At 35.8% G+C, this 22039-nt stretch overlaps 1 protein-coding gene across 1 annotated transcript in view; it reads right to left on the reverse strand.

Moving 5' to 3' along the window:
- The window catches only part of LOC130219950 (nuclear receptor coactivator 7), a gene marked incomplete at its 5' end in the record, with an annotated part of 41633 nt that extends 23562 nt beyond the window's left edge, over window positions 1-18071 (reverse strand). Inside the window, 5 exons of the mRNA XM_056452448.1 lie at window positions 1301-1426; window positions 4556-4651; window positions 7970-8077; window positions 8156-8226; window positions 17899-18071. Of these exons, the coding sequence (XP_056308423.1) occupies window positions 1301-1426; window positions 4556-4651; window positions 7970-8077; window positions 8156-8226; window positions 17899-18071 (574 nt within the window). The remainder of the gene's footprint in view (window positions 1-1300; window positions 1427-4555; window positions 4652-7969; window positions 8078-8155; window positions 8227-17898) is intronic.
- Between the last annotated feature and the right edge of the window lie 3968 nt (window positions 18072-22039).

The following is a 22039-nucleotide window of genomic DNA, read 5'->3' on the forward strand; positions in this document are numbered from 1 at the left end:
ATCGTGCAATACATGGACATGACCTCATCGATTTCTGTAGAAACAATTTACACTATTTAAGAAAAGGTGAGGCAAGAAGGTCGCTGGTTCCAGCCTCGGCTGGGTCAGTTGGCATTTCTGTGTGGAGTTTGCATGTTCTCCCTGCGTTCGTGTGGATTTCCTCCGGGTGCTCCGGTTTCCCCCACAGTCCAAAGACATGCGGTGCAGGTTAATTGAGTAGGCTAAATTGTCCGTAGTGTATGAGTGTGTATGGGTGTTTCCCAGTGATGGGTTGCAGCTGGAAGGGCATCTGCTGTGTAAAAACATGTGCTGGATAAGTTGGTGGTTCATTCCGCTGTGGCGACCCCAGATTAATAAAGCAACTAAGCCGAAAAAAAAGAATGAATGAATGAATGAATAAGTAAAGGTGAACTTTCACATTTTTGTCAAAATTTCTGATGGTCGAAAGGTGTTTAAATGAGCTCCGTTTCATCTTGCAGTCCACTTACTGTAAATTGATGAATCATAAATAACGAAAACCGCGGTGCGAGCGATCGCTCCATGTTTTAAATTTCTGTCCAGAGAGGTCCTGTTTTGATCCTCGAATGGTCTCACACAGTCAAGTGATGCGATTTCGCAGGTCAGAGTTCACCAAGCTTGAACTTTGCACCGCAGCAACCTGCCAAACTTGACGCATGACCTTGCGCTTCCGGTCTGACGCATTCGCGTGCGTATGAATGGAAGTCTATGGGAGGAAAAGTCAAGTGTGACCGCAGCTTTACTCAAATCAATGTGGTGTTGTAATCAATCAGCATTAAGTGACTACAGGTTTTAAAATCCACACTAAAAAGAGGGTGCCCACACTTTTGCATACCCTATTTTTGAGTTTGTTTAATTTCACACATCTCAATACTGCTACACTACATTTTTCTGTCACATTATATAGATTTCACTAGAAACCGAATGGCATTTCACTATGATTTTCTCTTATAAAGAAAAGCTCCCATGGTTATGCAGCCACAGCGGTGCCCAAACGTTTGCATAAGACTCTATATCGTTATCAGGATATGAGATGACTTATATTAAGATATTCATCATATCGCTCTGCTCTACTGTTCCTTTAAGTAAAATATCAAGTCTGATTGGCCCCATTTTTAAACTCACATTTATATTAGATTACCTGAGACCTGAGGCAATTCATACCAAAGCCGACCCGTATCCGAGGCACAATTCGAAGCTTTGGCCTTGAACCGGCTCGGATCTTGGGTCGGCCCTTGGGTTTTGGGATCCATGAGGACCTGTGATGGCGTCTAGTTCTCACCATGCCGTCAGTGAAGTATTTGCAGCTCATCTTGATGAATTTGACGGTGGCCGGACTCTCGTCTTCAGACAGCGGTGACGTCTCTCTGCACACGGGACGTCCCGGACGGCTGCTATACTCACCGTCCTGACAGAAGAGTAAACAACATGCGTGACCACAAAATATATGGCTGACAAAATTATTCACCCTCCTGCGAATTTTGACTACTTTTCCAATATTTCCCAAATGATGTTGAACAGATTCAGGAATTTCTCACAGTATTTCCTCTAATATTTGTTCTTCTGGAGAAAGTCTTATTTGTTTTATTTCGGCTAGAATAAAAGCAGTTTTTAATTGTTTTAAAGCCATTTTAAGGTCAATATTATTAGCCCCCTTAAGCAATATTAGTTTTGGATTGCCTCCAGAACAAACCACTGTTATACAATGACTTGCCTAATTACCCTAACTTTACCCTTATTAACCAAGAAGCTTTTAAATGTCACCTTAAGCTGAATACTAGTACCAGTTCTCTGATTTTTACATAGTAGGTTTATGGCTTCGATAAGTTGATAAAAACCTCCAGAAACGGTTTAATAAGCTCAGTTATTATTCCATACAATACCCCTGCAATCAGAAGAGCCATGATTGACCATATATGGATCGTGTCGTGAATATTATTGAGCTCTACGATGACATGCTGCTCATACACACAGACACACACAGCATTATGTAGGCAGAACATGGACAAATATAAACCCAATCAGAAGAACATTAACCTATTTTGCTCACCAGATCTGTTGAGGATAAAGGCTAAATTATAATTAAGCTTGATAGAGATGTATGGCGTTGTATTTTTAAGCTATAGTCAAAGAAAACACAGCCAGGAATTAATATCTGCCTCTGCATGAACAGATGACAGTTGAGCTGAGTGATTTGACATGATTCTACTAAGCCTTGGTGTGCCCAGATTTTCATTACAGGGCACCTTTAACAGATTTAATTCATTATAAAACATATTTTTATAAATTTGTAATATCATCTAAACTTATGAAGCTTTTAGTTTCGGCCTACACAATACATCACTTGAGCATGGATATAGCAATGTGTGTGTCCGCAATAGTCACATCGCAAGATATGCAATGCTGAGTTAGGATAATAGTTGACCAGACTCCACAGATCAAAACACATGAGAGTCTATGCATTGTAGAGTAAAAATGTAACATTTTCATGTGTTTTATTATGGGTTTTCACCTTTAATGACAGGACAGTGGAGATTAACAGACAGGAAAGTGTGGGGAGCAGAGAGAGGGGAAGGACCTCAAGCCGGGAATCGAACTCAGGTCACTGTGAGCATCTAGGTGCTATATGTCGACACAGTAACCACTAGGCTATTGGCGCCAATATTTTCATGTGTTTTTAAGGCCTTCGTAAACATTAAGAGTTTAAAGCATATTAAGAGAACATAAAGAAGTTTTAAAATGGATATATTTTATTGAATAGTTTATATGATGACTATATATAAGAAAACAATAGAGCACTGTTTATTTTACAATAATATACATTTTTTATTATTTATATTATATTATAATACATTTATTTTGGAATATAGCAATAGGTCGCAGGAGAAAAAATATATATTGCAATGTCAAATTTTTTCTAATATCGTGCAGCCCTATTTCAGGTATTAAATTTCAGGTTCTCGGCTGGAGCACTGAATTAATGAAGACATAAGGACAGATGACTTGCTGAGGATAATAACAAATGTACGTCCTGGCTTTATTTATTTATTTATGCATTTAAAGTGATTTCATAATGTTGCATAGTATTGTCAGCAGCTTCCTCATATGCACACTTTATAGTGGACTACACAATATCATTATGTTACATACACAGTAGCCTAAGTAGGTCTACAAATAAATCCCTGAATGATGTTCGGAATGAAGCAGTTACTGCTCCTTGAGCACAATGATGAACACTGAAGGTGCAAACCATCAGGTCGTCTGCTTTCATGACGATGAACATCACCCCCCCCCCTCACTTTTATTTGATATTGTTTTTGTGTGTATAAAATCCCTTTAATGTGATGAGGATGCATCAGACTTTGACCCAAATTACTCATAATAAAGAGTTTGAGTAAAGTTTTAGATTTATTATCACGGCAGGTTTAATCGGGTCACGCGTCATGACTTTGACTTATAAAAGACCCATAAAGTGTTGAAGCACACAATCAGTGTGTTTGCTTTTTCTTATGAGTTTCAAATGCAGCTTTGCTTAAAATTATTTGCTTAATAACACATTATAACATGCAGAGACATTTTGACACTTTAAAAGCAATAGATGATTTTGACTTTTAAAAACAAATACTCAAACATACAGTTGAAGACAAAATGATCAGCCCTCTTTTGGAATGTGCCTTTATTTCTTTATTCACTGCATTTCTTTGCAGTGAATGAAGAAATAATACAGATTACACCTGTCCAACTGCTAGTTAACGCAAGTTTCTAATCAGCCAATCACATGGCAGCAGCTCAATGCATTTAGGCATGTAGACATGGTCAAGACGATCTGCTGCAGTTCAAACTGAGCATCAGAATGGGGAAGAAAGGGGATTTAAGTGACTGAACGTGGCATGGTTGTTGGTGCCAGACGGGCTGCTCTGAGTATTTCAGAAACTGCTGATCTACTGGGATTTTCACGCACAGCCATCTCTAGAGTTTACGGAGAATGGTCCGACAAAGAGGAAATATCCAGTGAGCGGCAGTTCTGTGGGCGCAAATGCCTTGTTGATGTATATGTATGCATGTATATATATGTGTGTGTATGGATGGATGGATGGATAAAACAGTAGATAGATAGATAGGTAGATAGGTAGATAGGTAGATAGATAGATAGATAGATAGATAGATAGATAAAAATAATATATAAAATCATACATGTCCAGTATTATTATTTTATTCCAGCCAAGCTACAGGACAAGGCTTTGAATGAATATTTGAAGAAGAATTCAAACTTCACAGGTGGGCTAATAACTGTGTCTTCGACTGTAAAGGCAAAACAACATTAATAACAATGGCTCTTGACACTAAATTACAGCCTTATGAAGAAAAACGGTCAGTTTGTGCAAGAAACATTTTAGCCATTAAGTTGGATTATTTGAATCACCAAAAAAATCTAAAAATAAATAATTAAAAATAATAAAAATAAAACAAGATTTTTAAAAAATTTTGTATGAAACTTGAGATTATCTAAGTAAATAATAAGAAAAAACACTCTTACCTTGATTTCTGTGGACTCTGACGCTGCGAGGTGATTAGAGCAATCGCTGACCTGAGAAACACGTTTGGCTTCGTCCTCATCAGGAACAAACAGTTTCTGTGAGAGAAAAAAAAACGCAGACAGAGATTTTAGATTTTCTGAATGTCGATGAGAGACCATCAGGACATTAAAGCAGAACAAAACAAAATACCCCTCATCTTTTGACCTATAAAGTACAGGTAAAGGCCAGCTTCCAGCCTCCGCCACTGAGACTGCAGCTCTGCACAAGACGTTTGGCCAGCGGAGAAATTAAAATGATCGTGCCCAACTGAGTCTGGTTTCTCTCAAGGTTTTTTTTCTTCACTTTCGCCAATTAGTGAAGTTTTTCCCTCTCCGCTGTCGCCACTGGCTTGCATGGTTCAGGATCTATAGAGCTGTGCATCGTTGGATTTGCTCTTCAGTGTTTGGACTCTCAGTAGTGATTATTAAACTGAACTACACTATTCCTATTTACTATGACCTTTTATGTGAAGCTGCTTTGACACAATCTACATCGTAAAAGCGCTATACAAATAAAGGTGAATTGAATTAAATTAAAGAGAACACATCATAAATGTTAAAAATGCATAAAATGCTAAAATGGTGGCTCGATGATTTAATGGAGGTACCGAGCATATGGCCCCGCCCCTAACAGTATATCCTGAGTTCACTTTCAGTGGTTATTACTACAGTCTACATTTTGTTAGCTATCAGAAAACATAAGGAGCGTTCACAATTGGCATCTAAACACACAAAAAACACGAGAACACAGAAACAGCTCACTAACGAGAAAACAAAAACGGTTTCCTATTAGTGGGCGTGGTTTAAGCTCCACCAATGGACACGCCCTCTTCATTTTGAGAGCAGAAAGTCCCACCTATTTTTCAGAGATTTTGATCGCTTATTTTAACTACTTGCCGGTTTTTTTATCATTCAAAATTTGTTAATAACATGTTTTTCTGTCATGCGACTCCGTATACACTTTGAAAGATCACAGTTCTATTAAATAAATAAAATAAACATGCGTCAGAACTTTAATTTCATTTTTTATAAAATCACAGGTTCTGGATTGTTCTAGTCCAGGGCTATTCAATTAGATTGTCATGGGGGCCAGATCAAGAAGAGCATACCAAATGAGGGGCCGGAGAGACATGACTTGCAATATGAGTGAGGACACAAGAGCAATACAAGAGCCTATATGCTGTATTTTTGCTCCTTAAGACACCCGCGTTGGCTTTTTCTACATTAAAATGCTAATATGTTGTATTTTGAAACTACATAACATCAACGCATTGTACAATAGGCTTTTTTACAAACATATTCAAATGTTAATAATAATAATAATAATAATACATTTTATTTGTAATGCGCTTTTCTCAAGCTCAAAATCGTATACATGGCAAAAAAATATATATATATGTAAAAGTAAATAAAATAAATAAAAAATATAACAATGAGATAATATAGATCACACATTAAAATCACTACTATAGAGGTGAGTCTTAAAAAGCTTCTTGAAACAGTCCAGAGACACGCCATTCCTAATGGTAATGGGTAATGCATGCCATAATTTTGGCTCACGGCATGAAAAAGCCCGACCACGCAACTATTGAGATCTACACCACGGAAAAAATCACTATAAAAATCAATATAATTTAGTTAGAAGACCCGACTTTGTTGCTTTAAATGAATAGAAGATGTTCTGATAGATAAATATATGCTAATGTATGTACATGTATACGGTTATACTTATTCATATCATAATGTGTGACAGGATATTATGAAGGCATGAACAAGCCTCTCGGCATCTGGTTGTGACAGAAATGGTCTAATGTGTGCAATATTACACAGATGGAAAAAAGGCAGTTTTAGTTAAGTGCTTGAAGTGGGAATCAAAACTGAGCATCAAATAGTAAATGTTGTATGCAAATGTTGAAGCTAAGCAGTGCATAGCTTCAGTAGGCTTCTTCTACATTCAGACACATTCATGTGTTATGCTTTGAACTGCATAACAATTAGGGATGCAACGATTATAGATTTTGGTTGTACGATTATATTCTTAAGAGTATTCATGGTTTCATGGTTATCACCATTATTATGCATTTATTAAATTCAGAACACAGTTTAGAAAAATCACAAGAAAGCTGCTTATATTTTAAAGTGCTGTTTAATACTGCTCAGTAACAAAATACAGCACAAAATATTAATAAAACACAAGCGACAGTCCATTTCACTTTCTGGACAGTTTCTGATTTAAACATGAGTGATAATTTTACAATGAAAATAAACAACAGAACAATGAATAAATAAATAAAATTAAGAATAAATAAAAAATAGTATTTGTCTAATGTTAATTTAAGCTATGTATTAGCTAAGAATTTAAATGAACTGTTATTATTATCTGCGTTCATACATACATAATCATTTTAATAATTTGTAACGTATCTTTCGTTTACATAACCAATTAAATTAGCTAAAAGTAATTAAAAGTAATCCCTTATTTGACTTTTTTTTTTTGCAGAAACGTAATTTAATTACAGCAATTAGTTATTTAGTTACTCTGAAACTAATTACACCCAACACTGAATGTAATAGTGGATAAGCTCCGCCTCCACAGAAAACAGACACGCACTTTTACTTCAGTGCCTGTTTAGCCTTTTTAATATGCAAAACTGCCAGCCAATCAGAGAAGTGGGCATTCACTTCTAAGTCTACAGTTGGCCACGCCCACTCAAACAGGGCATTCAGATGAGGCTCAAAAACAGCACAGAAAACAGTCGATGACTCCTAAATTATGATTTTATTTTTACATAAAACTCAATTTATACCTTATATGATCATCAACTAATTACTCTCAATAGATTGTTTCTTAAACATGTAATCATACGGATAAAATGTAACCTTTTATACTTAAAATATATAATAAAGTATGCATGTATAACAAAAAACACAATTAATCTGCTTCTCTGAACTGATTTACACACAGCTGTTGAATTTATGTACAGTATTTAAGACAAATACATTACAGGTAACTAATTAAATTAGCTAAAAATTAAAAGTAATCACTTACTTGCTTTTTTTCCAACAGTAACGCAATTTAATGAATGTAATTAGTTACTGTAAAACTAATTACACCCAACACTGAGTGCTCCGCCTCCACAGAAAACTGACACCCACTTTTACTTCAGTGCCTGTTTAACCTTTTTAATATGCAAAACTGCCAGCCAATCAGAGAAGTGGGCGTTTACTTCTGAATCTACAGTTGGCCACGCCCACTCAAACAGGGCATTCAGATGAGGCTCAAAAACAGCACAAAAAACAGTCGATTCTAAGTTCTGACATTATTTTGATGTAAAACTCTTGATTAGATCATAACTGGAGCTCAGATAATCTCACCTGTCCAGGTACGACACTGTAAGAGTAGAGGCGGTTCAGATGCACCAGTTTATTAGGGGTGATGTTGAAGTGCAGGGCGATGCTGTTCAGTGTGTCTTTCGGTTCAACCTGAAGACACACACACACTCGTTAAACACACTGAAACACACTTAAAAGAGTTCCTACACACATTTATAGTGAACTCACCATGTATTCAACAGTTCCTGGAGGCCGTGTTTTCTCTTTCTTGGTCTGGATGCAAGGTTTACAGTTGTTGTCTGAAAGAATAAGATTCAAAGCACTTACTGAATTTACACACACACACACTTAGAAGAAAAAAAAAACACTTTTAGATTATGTACATACAGTTGAAGTCTGAATTATTAGCCCCCCCCTGTTTATTTTTCCCCAATTTCATAATAGTTTTAATAACTCATCTCTAATAACTGATTTATTTTCTCTTTGTCATGATGACAGTAAATAATATTAGACTAGATATTCTTCAAGACACTTCTATACAGCTTAAAGTGACATTTAAAGGCTTAACTAGGTTAATTAGGGTAAAGTTAGGGTAATTAGGCAAGTTATTGTATAATGATGGTTTGTTCTGTAGACTATCAAAACAAATATAGCTTAAGGGGGCTAATAATATTGACCTTAAAATGGATTTAAAACAATAACAAAACTGCTTTTATTCTAGCCGAAATAAAACAAATAAGACTTTCTCCAGAAAAAAAAATATTATCAGACATACTGTGAACATTTCCTTGCCCTTTTAAAGCTAATTTGGAAAATATTAAAAAAGAAAATAAAATTCAAGGGGGGCTAATAATTTTGACTTTAGCTGTATATTTTAGATTCAGTTCTGCTGGATTCACTTCAGTGTAAAATCCCACCAAAAATTATTATTTATTTCAATTGATAAATTTTTTTTCTTTGATTAAATTTATTAAGTTATTAATTTTTAATTTTGATTTAAAGAAAAGGTACACAATTTTAAATAATTAGTAAAACTAATAAAATGGGGGGGGGGGGGGGATTAATAGACATTTAAATTATTATTAAAATGGCAGAATCCATAAAACTAAAATGAGGAAATATAAAAACTTATAAACTTATAAACTAATATATATATATATATATATATATATATATATATATATATATACATATATATATATACATATATATATATATATATATATATATACATATATATATACATATATATATATACATATATATATATACATATATATATATATATATATATATATATATATATATATATATATATATATATATATATATATATATATATATATATATATATATATATATACACATATATATACACATACATACATACATACATACATACATACATACATACATACACGCACGCACGCACGCACAACAGTTCTGTCTGGTTCTTGAATCTGATTGATATTCTGCCAGTAACAGCACACACACAGGCCTCTTCACCTTTGTGTATTACTCCACCCACATACAAGCAGAGGACACTCTACAGTTTGACAAATATTGCAGCTGTTGGACAACATAATGTACTTCTGGGGCTTTTTTAGTGGAGAATGTAGTTGTTTTGATTGCAACTATGCAGTTTATTTATAAGAATAGTGCCTACTTTAAATATTTATAATTTCTGAGAGACAGCACGTCGGCGGCCATTAACCTGTCTTTGAGCAGACCAAAGACAGTTGACGTTATCCATCCACAAGAGGGCGACAGAGAACGCATAATAAGCCCTTAGAGGAGAGGAAAAACCCAGCATAATTTTAAACTATAGCTGATCAAATCATTTTAAAACTGGTAAGTGTCTTTTTAAGTCGATCTCTCTCTTTTGTATGCTGTAGTGCTGTATTTATAGGCTACCATAATAACTGTAGTGTGTTGAGTGTGAGATGGGACTCATCTTAAAGTCCTAAAACTGGAGATGGCCATCTGTGTCTCCTGTTTTCACTATTGCAGACTAGTTACGTAAACAGAAAGAAAGAAGAAATGCCCGCATGTTCAGCATTTTTCCTTATAGCAAACACAACCTTATTCTGGTAGTGATTGTGTTGCTTTGGCTTTTTCAGGGTTAATTATTGTGATTTCCCAGTATTTCTCTGTTGAAATCAGGATATCTCTGTAGACTGATGGCATTTTATGATGTTCAGCCTTATAATCCTAAAATGTCAGCAAAATCAGCTGTTTTGTCATCACTTTAGACATTACGCTAGAGAATAATTTAAACACTAGCTCAAAAGTGACGTTGAGGAGTTAGCAGCGGTTTCTGCTGTTCTGACGTCAGCTGCAGATGTGAATGAATGGTGGAAGAAAGTAGTTCCTCATACAAAAGGGTTTTAGACTCCGTGTTTGATTTTCTTATTGATACATACGATTATGCCGTTGAACTGTTGTATAAATGCAATATCACACTAGTAGCAGTGCGATGTGGCTGTATTTATATTTATATATATATATATATATATATATATATATATATATATATATATATATATATATATATATATATATATATATATATATATATATATATATATATGATAATTGCCCATATGCAGGCAACTTTTTTTAAAGTTTATTCTGATCTGATTAATTAAAAAAACTTTAATAATAATAATAATAATAATAATAATAATAATAATAATAAAATACAAAAACACAGAACTTGGTTACATCTGATAAAAAATAAATAAATAAAAAATTACAGAATAATAGCATAATACCAAATATTAATAAATGGCTTATTAAAAGCACAAAAATACAGTTTCATATAAATAGTCCGTTTAAATGATCTAACATTTAAATGAAAAACTGAAAACAAAACAAAAATAAAACAGAAGCTAAAATCAAAGATTAATAAATGGCAAGTTTAATATTAATATCCAGCAAATAATAAATAAATAAATAAAAACTAAAAGAATACCTAATTAAATGACCTAATATTACTCCTTTGTTTCTGATTGAACTTTTTTAATTTTAAGACATACTAAGAAACGGTAAATATTAACATCACAAATAATAAGCTTCCCATAATTATCAAATAAATAAATAAATAAATAAATAAATAAACAAACATATAAATATATACATATACACACATACATATACCTAACAAAATTACCTAAAATTAAAACAAAAAATTTCAGTCAGAAACAATAAAGTAACATTAAGAAATATTTATAAACAGTGTTTATTAACATCACAAAAAATAGTTTCCTATTAACATCTAACTAAAAATAAACAAACATATAAATCAACAAATATACCTAATAAAATGACCTAAAATAAAAATGAAAAGCTGAAAACAGAAACAGGTAATATTAATAAACATTAAAGTATGTTGAAAGCACTCAAAACTACTTTAATATTAATATCCAGCTCATAATAAATATGAAAAAAAAAATTATGGAAAAAATATTAATACTAATAAACAGTATATTAACATCACTTTAAAATAAGTTTCCCATTAACATCCAGCTAAAATAAAAATAAATAAAATAAATAAATAAATATAGACCTAGTAAAATGACCTACAACTTAATGACAAATTTTAAACAGAAACTAAATATTAACAGTATATTTACATTTAAAAAATTAAGTTTTGCCATTAACATGCAGCTAAAAAAAGAAACCGCACAGACAGCATGAATTAGAGATAATTAGAGCATTAATGAAGAAGTGTGTGTAAGTGTAATGAGCCTCTGTTGACTGAACCTCAATAGAAAACACAGAGAACAAAACCAGAGTATTGAGAAGAAACATTGACAAGATCAACAGTGGACGAACACAAACGCAGATCCTTCATAAACACAGTCAGAACAGCCAGAACTAATCACCTGTTTATTAGCGGTTTCTGTGCATGGGACTTTATTATAGTGCAGGAGAATTCAGGTTTTGCTTATGGAAGTTTCTTCACAAACAGAGCGAGACGGTCAAGGCAGATGAGTTTACATGCGAGCACTTGCAGCTGAAGTCTGAATGATTTGCCCTCCTGTGAATTTATTTATCAAATATTTCCTAAATGATGTTGAACAGATTCAGGAATTTTTCACAGTATTTCCTCTAATATTTTTTCTTCTGGAGAAAGTCTTATTTGTTTTATTTCAGCTAGAATAAAAGCGGTTTTTAATTGTTTTAAAGCCATTTAAAGGTCAATATTATTAGACCCCTTAAGCAATATTTGTTTAGGATTGTCTATAGCAGTGGTCCCTGACCTTTTTAATCACCGCGGACCAGTCAATACTTGACAAAACATTGCTGCAGCTCTGACACAAGTTTCATTTATGGAGAAAAATAAAAAGCACTGCAATGTTTGGGTGTTCTGTGTTAGTCTGAGAAATGCGTGTAAGAAGCTGGTCGGTCTGTACTTGTCACGTGACTCGTGGCATTCTGAAAAGAGATGTTTTCAACTAGTTGCGCCTGGAAAGTCCACCGCTTGCGTGCACCTCCATTGGAAATAACGAACTTGTGCGCAGAAAAAACACAATATGTGATCGTTCCCTAAGGTGGCGTCATTTGCGATCTCCAGCAGTTGATCTTCTTGCACAGACCTGCTGGATTCACCTGATTTGTTGACTGATGGGTTGCAGATCCATTCCTTGGCAGTTTGCGGGTCCTTTATTAGGCCTTTTGCCCTACACAAAGAAACTTTCCAAAGACGTCTGTTTCTTACTCATTTAGCTGCTTGTGGGTTAAATTTGGGCGCTCAAGTGACCCAGATGTAACCGAGAGAATATGGTAATTTTTCAAAAACAAAAAGACTTTTCAAAGTAAAAGATCGTTCAGATTCAGATAATTAATAAAACAGAAATAATTAATGACTTCTTGTGTGGCCAAGTACCCATTGATCCATGGACCGGTACAGGTCTGTGGCCCGGAGGTTGTGAACCATTGGTCTCCAGAACAGACCACTGTTATACAATGACTTGCCTAATTACCCTAACTTTACCCTAATTAAACTAGTGAAGCCTTTAAAAGTCACTTTAAGCTGTATAGAAGTGTCTTGAAGAATATCTAGTCTAATTTTATTTACTGTCATCATGAAGAGAAAATAAATCAGTTATTAGAGATGAGTTATTAAAACTATTATGATTAGAAATGTGTTGAAGAAATCTGCTCTCTGATAAACAGAAATTGGGAGGAGGGGGGGGGGGGGGTAATTCTGACTTCAACACACAGACACACATTCACATTTCTGCCATTTGTAGATAATGGCTCTGACAGTGGAAGTGGCTTTTTATAACCTTTTCCAGACTGGTAGATCTGATTATTTTCTTTCTCAGTTCTTTTTGGATTTCGGCATGATGTCTGGCTTTTGAATTGAATTGAATTTTATTTGACAGATTTTAGACAAGCTGTACAAGTATCCCATACATTTAAATAAAAACTGTCGAGGATAGAAACACAGTAAAGCCCTGGGCTTGTTTCCATTGCGGTTCTCGCTGTTAAATAAAACAAAGTATGGCTTCAAAATACCGATGATGCATAAAACAGACAGTACCTCATACATTTTAAAACAGGAACAAAATAATTCACAAATACATTCCTTCATTCATGAACTTTTCGGCTTAGTCCCTCTATCTGTCAGGGATCGCCACAGCGGAACGAATCATCAACTTATCCAACATACGTCCCACACAGCGAATGGCCTTCCAGCTACAACCCTATTCAAAATCAAGTAACATATAAAATAAAAACATCCTCGTCCACCATGCAAACTAATTATCCTCATCAAACAACCATCTGTTGATTACTTTTCTGAACCTCCTTAAATCTTTTATTTCCTTGATCAGTTTTGGTAATTTGTTCCACAGGATTGCACTTGTATATAAAAACATATTTCCCCCACTAGACTTCTAAATTTAAATAAACTAATATTAAAATCCCAACTCCTCGTACGGTATGAATGCTGTTGCCTCACCATTTGAAAATAGTTCACCAAATAACTAGGAACCACATTATTAAACATTTTACGTACCATTCCCAGTTTTAAAAAACATACTCTCTTACTAACAGTGAACATGCCGAATTCTTTAAAAGACTCTTTGTGCAAATGTGCTCTAGGATGAGTTTTTAAAATGATTTGTACTAATTTATTTTGTGCCTTTTGCAATTTTTCCTTCATAATCTGTGAGCAGCTACTATACCAAAAAAGGTAGCGTAATCAAAACGTGGTTGAATTAAAGCTCCTGCCATCAATTTTAAAGAATGAACATCCAACAGATCAGCTTGCCTTGCTAAGAACCAAATTTTTCCACATATCTTCGTAAAAACCTTTCTTGCCATAGCATCACCTGATCATTTATTATCTATTAAACACCCCAAATAATTTACAACATCTTTCGACTCGAATAATTTTCGAATAATTCATTAATCCTAACTACAAAACTATCATCTTTCTTTAATTTCACTTTTGAAGCAAATAAAATAGCTTCTGTCTTACCAATGTGCAAAGAAAGTTTGTCTAAAAACCAGTTATACACACTTTTTAACTGGGAACTCATGATTTCTTCCAGGGCCCTTTTGTCTTGATGAGATACTAAAATTGCAGCATCATCAGGATAAAGATAGAGTTCCTCTGAACATGCTATTTTTAAATCATTAATATATAAAAGAAAAAATAAAGGACCTAAAATACTTCCTTGAGGAACTCCACAATTGATTGATAAGGGAGTAGATAATCTTTGAGGATCTTTTGGTCTACTTCACATTGTCAGGCAGGTGCTATTTAAGTAATTTCTTGATTACAAACATGTTTGGCAGTAATCAGGCCTGGGTGTGGCTAGAGAAGAGTTAAACTCTTTAACAGGGGGGCAAACACTTTCACACAGGTCTATGCAGTTTTGTATTTTGTTTTCCCTCATGGCCCAGCGGTTTCCTCTGAGTGGTACGGTACAATGATAATAGTCATGCATGGCAGTGTGTTCATGTTTTAGGTTCCTGAAACACTCATTTGATCCCTTGTTTTTCGTGCTTCACTTTCGCGCTTGTCCATTCTGAAAGGATCGGATGTCAGAAGCACTCCAATAATCACGCAAATATTATTTATGAGCTCAAAAAGTTGACTATTTCAAATATAGACATGCGGCGAGCTCTCTGGAGAAAGTGAAACTGCTTACACTTTTAGACAGGCTCGTAAAACTACAGGACAAATGCAGATTCTGCTCTTCTTGTCGGCTTTGTGGCTGTGACGATGACTAGGTTCGTTTGAGCTCGGGTCAACCATGGCTCGTTATTTTATGTATATGTTATTATGGTGTAATGTCTCAACTGTGCTTCCTTTGTTTTCATTCTCCTGGCTTGTGTACGCGCTAGTGATGTGTCACTGTAAACCAATAGTGTTCAGCTGTGCATCTTGCTACACCTTTTGGTTTTGTTGTGCTGGGCACCCTTTGAAAAGGGTACCCAAATAGTGGTACGGTACAGTTCTCTTTTTGGTACCTTTTGACAGTGGAAACAGACATAAAAGCACACCGAACCGTACCATATCATACCACTCAGTGGAAACAGGCCATTAATGATATATAAAAAACCTTTCATTTCAAAACTAAGGGACGCTACTTTAAATAAGAGCAGAAATAAGTGTCTTTCATAACATTAATGAGCTACATATGAATTAATCTTATTTAAATTTAATTGAATGCAATTAATAATTAAAGATATACCCCCAAATTAAACCAAATTACAGGTGCTGTAAGTTTTTGACTCCTCTGAAGCATAAAAACACCATCATATGTTTGCAGATATTTCATAAACATGCTAAGTAAACATTCTTTTTTATCTGAAAAACAATGCTGAAGTCAGATATTCTGCTTTGAACATGTGCGTTATGTGCCAGAACATCTGTCTTTGTTTTGGTCATTTAACCTGCCCAATGCCAGTTTAGCCAAGTTCAGCACCAAGGGTTGCCTTTATGGAAAACTGCATATTCCATTCATTTATTCAGGAAGGCTCTCAGAGCATGTGTCTGTGACTGAAATGTGACCTCTGGTGGACAGTAGCAGACTCCGAAATGAGACGCAGATTCAGTTCCACATTAGGTGGTTATTAATTAGCAAATAGTATAAATATTACAAACGTAAGCATTAGGTGAGCAGTAGGGTTGAGTATCATTTGGGGATATTTTGATACCGGTGCTAAATCGATATATTTAAAACGGTTCCGGTGCCAAAACGGTGCCTGAACTTATACTTTTGAGCCACAAAATTACTAAAATATTGTTAATAGAACAATATAATTAAAGTTTACAGTAAACATCAGTTCATATTTTATATATTTGAATTACATTAATATATTTCCTTTGATCATTTGTTGGTTAGCATGAATTTAAGATTTGCATTATGAAATTACACTAGCTTACTACTAACCTGTAGAAAAGCTGTCAGCAAAATACTGAACTCCTTTTTTCTAGGGTTTGGGGCTTGTGCCTGTGTTTACATGGTTTTCAGTAATCTAATGATTTACTTTAATCTGAATAAGACAGTAATATGATTCAGGTGTTTACATGAGCTGCTTTTTGAATGTTCCTTTCATGATCCCGTCTTACATGTTATAGCACATAGATTGATTAACGTCATTGCGTCATCACGCTATCCATGTTTCCTCCAGAGTTTCATGTAATTTCAGGGGCTTCATTTTAATTTTTCGACTTTAACTGCAGTTTCGCTTTCATTCAGGAACGTTTCATTCATGCCCCATGACAAACTGAGGTATTTGATGCGAGCATTAAGTAAGGACTGGTGAAAGAGTGCTCTTTGGAATTTGATACCGCACGTTGAATGGTAAGAAAAAACCTCCGCATTTTGCAATGCAGGTGTCTGTGGTCCTTTAAGTTAATCAAAAAAATCACTGTTTACATGGTAGTCTAGACTTTTAATCAGAGTATTGTCTTAATCATATTAAAATCGGAGCATTTTGATTGTATTGATTGCATCAACAGCGTGCGTCCGTTCCCAAAGCAACAAGAACAAACGCCTGACATCACCTGTCCGTATTCCTCAAAGTTGTTTAGGATTAAATGTTTAGAGATGGTGTGACCGCGTACCTATGTATCCCTTTGACTCACCCCTTGATGCTTTATTTGTCCTTGTCACAGCACCAGTGACACTGAAATTCATATGATGATTCGGTACATACCGGTCACAAAGGTACCGGTGCTATAATGGCACTGGGTTTCGGTACCCAACCCTAGTAAGCAGGTTACATTTTACCCCGTGTTCTAACAACAAGCTACGTGATGAGATGCACAGTGATAAGCAATCAGGCTGTTTGCACCAGATGAAACACGACAGAAATGTAAACACAGCCATTCAGAAACACACAATAGTGCACTCACTGCACTCCAGCACAATGGAAACATTTATAATCTAATGAATACATATTAAACCTCTTTAACATGATTATATGTAGATGCTGAATCACTGATATGTGTTGGTTTACACTGAGTCTCAGATCTAGAGTTCAATTTCAGACGGTTTATTTTATCTTCAGGATCTGAGGTGAACTATCTGCTGCTGCTTTCAGTAGTACGGCAATAAATGTCATGTGAAATGGCATTCAGACTCACATTATGAGCATTTAACACTGAATAAAGCACATGAGGTGTACCTGAGCTCATCATTATCAGTTTTCTGTTGTTCAGCTGTCAGAAATATATATTTCAGGTGTTGATTAGGACAAAAACTCCTTTTAATATTGTAAATATTCCCTCTATCACATGCCGTTGCTTTTAGTCAGAAAATGGTTAAAATCAGCATTTAGGCTCGATAGTCAGGCACACCCACATCAATCTGGCAACCTGCACTTGTGTGGACTCATTAGACGAGCAGCCGAGTGAAAATCTGTTTCGATACAAGAGTGCAATACCTAGTACAGCCACTGGGTGTGAAACTTACACACTGCACCTTTAAGCATGAGTGTACCTGAATGTTCACCTGATCCATCATCATTTTCCCTTTTTTCCACATTCCTCTTCTGAGATCGACCAATAGGAGCAGGCTCTTGGATGACCAGCGTCTTGGAGTCCAAATCTGATTGGTTCTCAGCATCTGCCTTTTCTGATTGGCTCTGCTTGAGCTGTCGTTTCTTCTTCAGCCTGTGATTAAACAAAACAATCATGAAGCTTCAACTGTTAAAATAACATCTGAATAAATGAGTAAAGCAGTCACTATTTAGTCACTAGTGCATGATTTAACTGTGAATCTCTGCCAAACCTGAGAAACTGCAGTGGGCAGAGCCAAGATGGCGGAACAGAGCCCTGCAGGGTTTTTTATTATTAACATGTGACTTTTTTTATGACAAACTAATTTGATTCATATAATGAAATAATTATGTTTATATATATATATATATATATATATAGTAATGATGCTGAGGTGAAACATGAGTCAGCGATGATATAAACACACTGATAATACAAGAGAAAGAGGAAACCGGAGAGTAGGATCACTAATGGTGTTTGACGGTGGACAGAGATCGATCAGACTGGAGACACACACACACACACACACACACACACACACACACACACACACACACACACACACACACACTAAAAGCATGCAGAACACTCTCAGCTGTAATAATGTATACACACACACCTGTACACACTCACAAGCTTTAATAATGTATATACATACACTCACTCACTCACACACACACAACAAACTAGAAGCATGCAAAATACACTCAGTAATAAAATACACACTTAAACACACTCTAAAAAAGCGTGCTAAACACACTGACACACTAAATTGTAAAAGCATACACACACACACACAAACAAATATGCATAGGCAAACAAATACACATGCAAACAAAACACATAGCCGGCAGTCACGGCCTAATGTTTAGAGCTGGACTGTGTGTGTGTGTGTGTGTATATGTGTGTGTGTGTGTGTGTGTGTGTGTGTGTGTATATATATACACTTTGATGGGTTAAATCCAGTGTACATATCCTGAGTATGGGTCACCATACCTGACCACACTTCACTTCATTTATAAACACACAAGCGCACACACACACGTAAATATTTATATGTGTTTGACGAGGACTTTGAAGACGTCACGATACTTACACTGTATGTTCTGTCCCCTATACTTACCATAAACACAACACACACACACACACACCATATTTAACAATTCAAAAGACACTGTTTAATACGAGTTTTTAGGCCATGTTTACATCGATATACCCACATCATTATACATAGAAGTGTATTGTAAACCTGATATTCAGGCAGAAACACACACACAGTGACATACACAAAACACAGACATGCACTAGAGCTGCTTGATTATGGGGAAAAAATAAATCATCATCTCAATTATATATGTCAATACTTTAATCACAATGATTTAAAATGATTACCAGTGGGCCATGAACAAAACATTTTGTTGTTTGTGTTTGTGTGTGCATGCAATTAGGTTAACTAGGCAGGTTAGGGTAATTAGGCGAGTTATTGTATAATGATGGTTTGTTCTGTAGACGATTGAAAAATATATAGCTTAAAGGGGTCTAATAATATTGACCTTAAAATGGGGTTTAAAATATTAAAAACTGCTTTTATTCTAGCTGAAATAAAACAAATAAGACTTTCTCCAGAAGAAATAATATTATCAGACATACTGTGAACATTTCCTGAATCTGTTCAACATCATTTAGAAAATATTTAAAACAGAAAGGGGGCTAATAATTCTGACTGCAACTGTATATACATACACAAATATAATATTATTAAATGAAGAGAGGGGGGATGTGGCAGGTGGGGATTGGGGGGCCCTAATAGTTACTCTGGGGGCCCCAAAAAGGAGTGGGCCCTTAGAAACGTCCTAACTTTTCCCCCCAGAGGCACCCTTGATCAGAAGTCATCACAGACACATACACTTCTCTTGCTCCCTCTCTCTCTCTCTCTCTCTCTCTCTCTCTCACATAGAGACACAGGCCCCGTTTACACTGATATGTTTTAGTTTTAAATGCATAAGTTTTGCTACGGTTACAGCTTCTGTCCAAACTACCCTGGAGTTTTCGAGCGCCGTTTTGGTTTTAAAACGCTGCTGCTCTGTGTCAGTGTGGATGGGGGAAAACAGACATCTGAAAACAGAGGCATGACTGCAGACATTCACCTCTCTGATTGGGGCTTTGTCCTCAATATTAAGTAGCCTACACACTGTTCAGTCCTGCATCCTCTCCTTAAGTTCTGACTTCGCAGGTTTGATATTGAAAACAAACTCCAGAGGACACGTCGGGTGAATCTTTAAAGGGAACAGTGTACTGTATAACCTCATTCACATCACCCTGGCTACGCTGTTTCACTAGCTTCATAATAAAATGTAAACATGATATGAGGAACTGCCTATTTTCATTCTGATATTAACTTAGCAGACACCAAAACTGTTGAGGCGTTTAGTATCTGTATATTAATATGAGCGTCATCTTCACTGTATGCATATAACATCACTGCCTCCTTTCATTTTCAGTGAAAAATACAAAAAACACCCTCTCTTTCGCTGAATATCAGTTTTAGTAATCAATAATGGCCATTATAAAAGTATAATGTACAATAAGTTTAAACTAAATGAGGCCTCAGTCACCGTTCACACACACCACACCAGTGAAGGAAGGTAGGAGTAATCACAGACACGTTAAGAGCAGGAAGTCAGGAGGCATCACATACACACTTTTTTTTCCCTCTCTCTCTCTTTCACACACACACACACACACGCGCACACACGCGCACACACACACACACACGCACACACATTGAGAGCAGGAAGTCAGGGGTCATCACAGACACATTCCTCCTCCTCCGATCTCACATCCCAGATCACAAACATCAGGAAGCAGGAGAAAACAACAGTGAGAGCGCACAGACTGAACTCATGCTGATCCACACACACACACACACACACACACACACACACACACACACACACACACACACACACACACACACACACACACACACACACAACTGCTGTGGTCAACACTATCAGCTCCCTTAAAGTGGTTTAGTTTTTGTTTTTGATTTGGGTTAAGTCATTTAAAATAAAATAAATCATATAAGTTTGAACCATTTAGACATTTTAATATAACTAATTTATTTATTATGACCCAGATGGGCACGGTGGCTCAGTGGTTAGCACTGTGGCCTCACAGCAAGAAGGTCCCTGGTTCGAGTCCCGGCTGGGTCAGTCAGCATTTCTATGTGGAGTTTGCATGTTCTCCCAGTATTGGTGTGGGTTTCCTCCAGGTGCTCCGGTTTCCCCCACAGTCCAAACACATGTGCTATAGGGGAACTGATCAAATAAATTGGCCGTAGTGTATGAGTGTGTGTGTGTGAATGTGTGTGTATGGGTATTTCCCAGTGATGGGTTGCAGCTGGAAGGGCATCTACTGTGTAAAACATATGGAGGATAAGTTGGTGGTTCATTCCGCTGTGTCGACCCCAGATAAATAAGGGACTAAGCCGGAAGGAAAATAAATGAATGAATGAATGATTAGAGTTGTTTAAATACGCTTTGTCCTAAAACTTGAACTAGATTTCACCATATCATCATTTTGACCCTTTACTCTGACTAACTCATTGATTTATTTATTAGAACTCGGATATTCATTCTGGTCTTTTTGTGTTTCTCTTAACACTTTGGCTTTCATCACACAGTTAAAAACATATTGTGATTCGCCTCATCATTTGTTTCAGCTTCAGTTCGGTGAAAGACAGAAAGAAAAAGTGTTTTAGTCAGCAGCAGCAGCAACAACCCAACTATGACACTATGGTCAAGGTGCATCTGAGCTCTCAGTATAACAAAACGCTCTTATGAAGACATACGCACACACACACGCACACTGAAATGCGCATGAGTACACACACACACTGAAAAATGTGCGCGCACGCACACACACACACACACACACACACACACACACACACACACACACGCATTCAAGCACTAGTACTCGAATGCAGACACAAACACAAACTTACACATGCACACACACACTCTCTAAAATGCGCGCACACACACACACAAATTTAAGCACTCATACTTGATAGCACA

This window comes from Danio aesculapii, unplaced genomic scaffold, assembly GCF_903798145.1.
Source record: "Danio aesculapii unplaced genomic scaffold, fDanAes4.1, whole genome shotgun sequence".
NCBI lineage: Eukaryota > Metazoa > Chordata > Actinopteri > Cypriniformes > Danionidae > Danio > Danio aesculapii.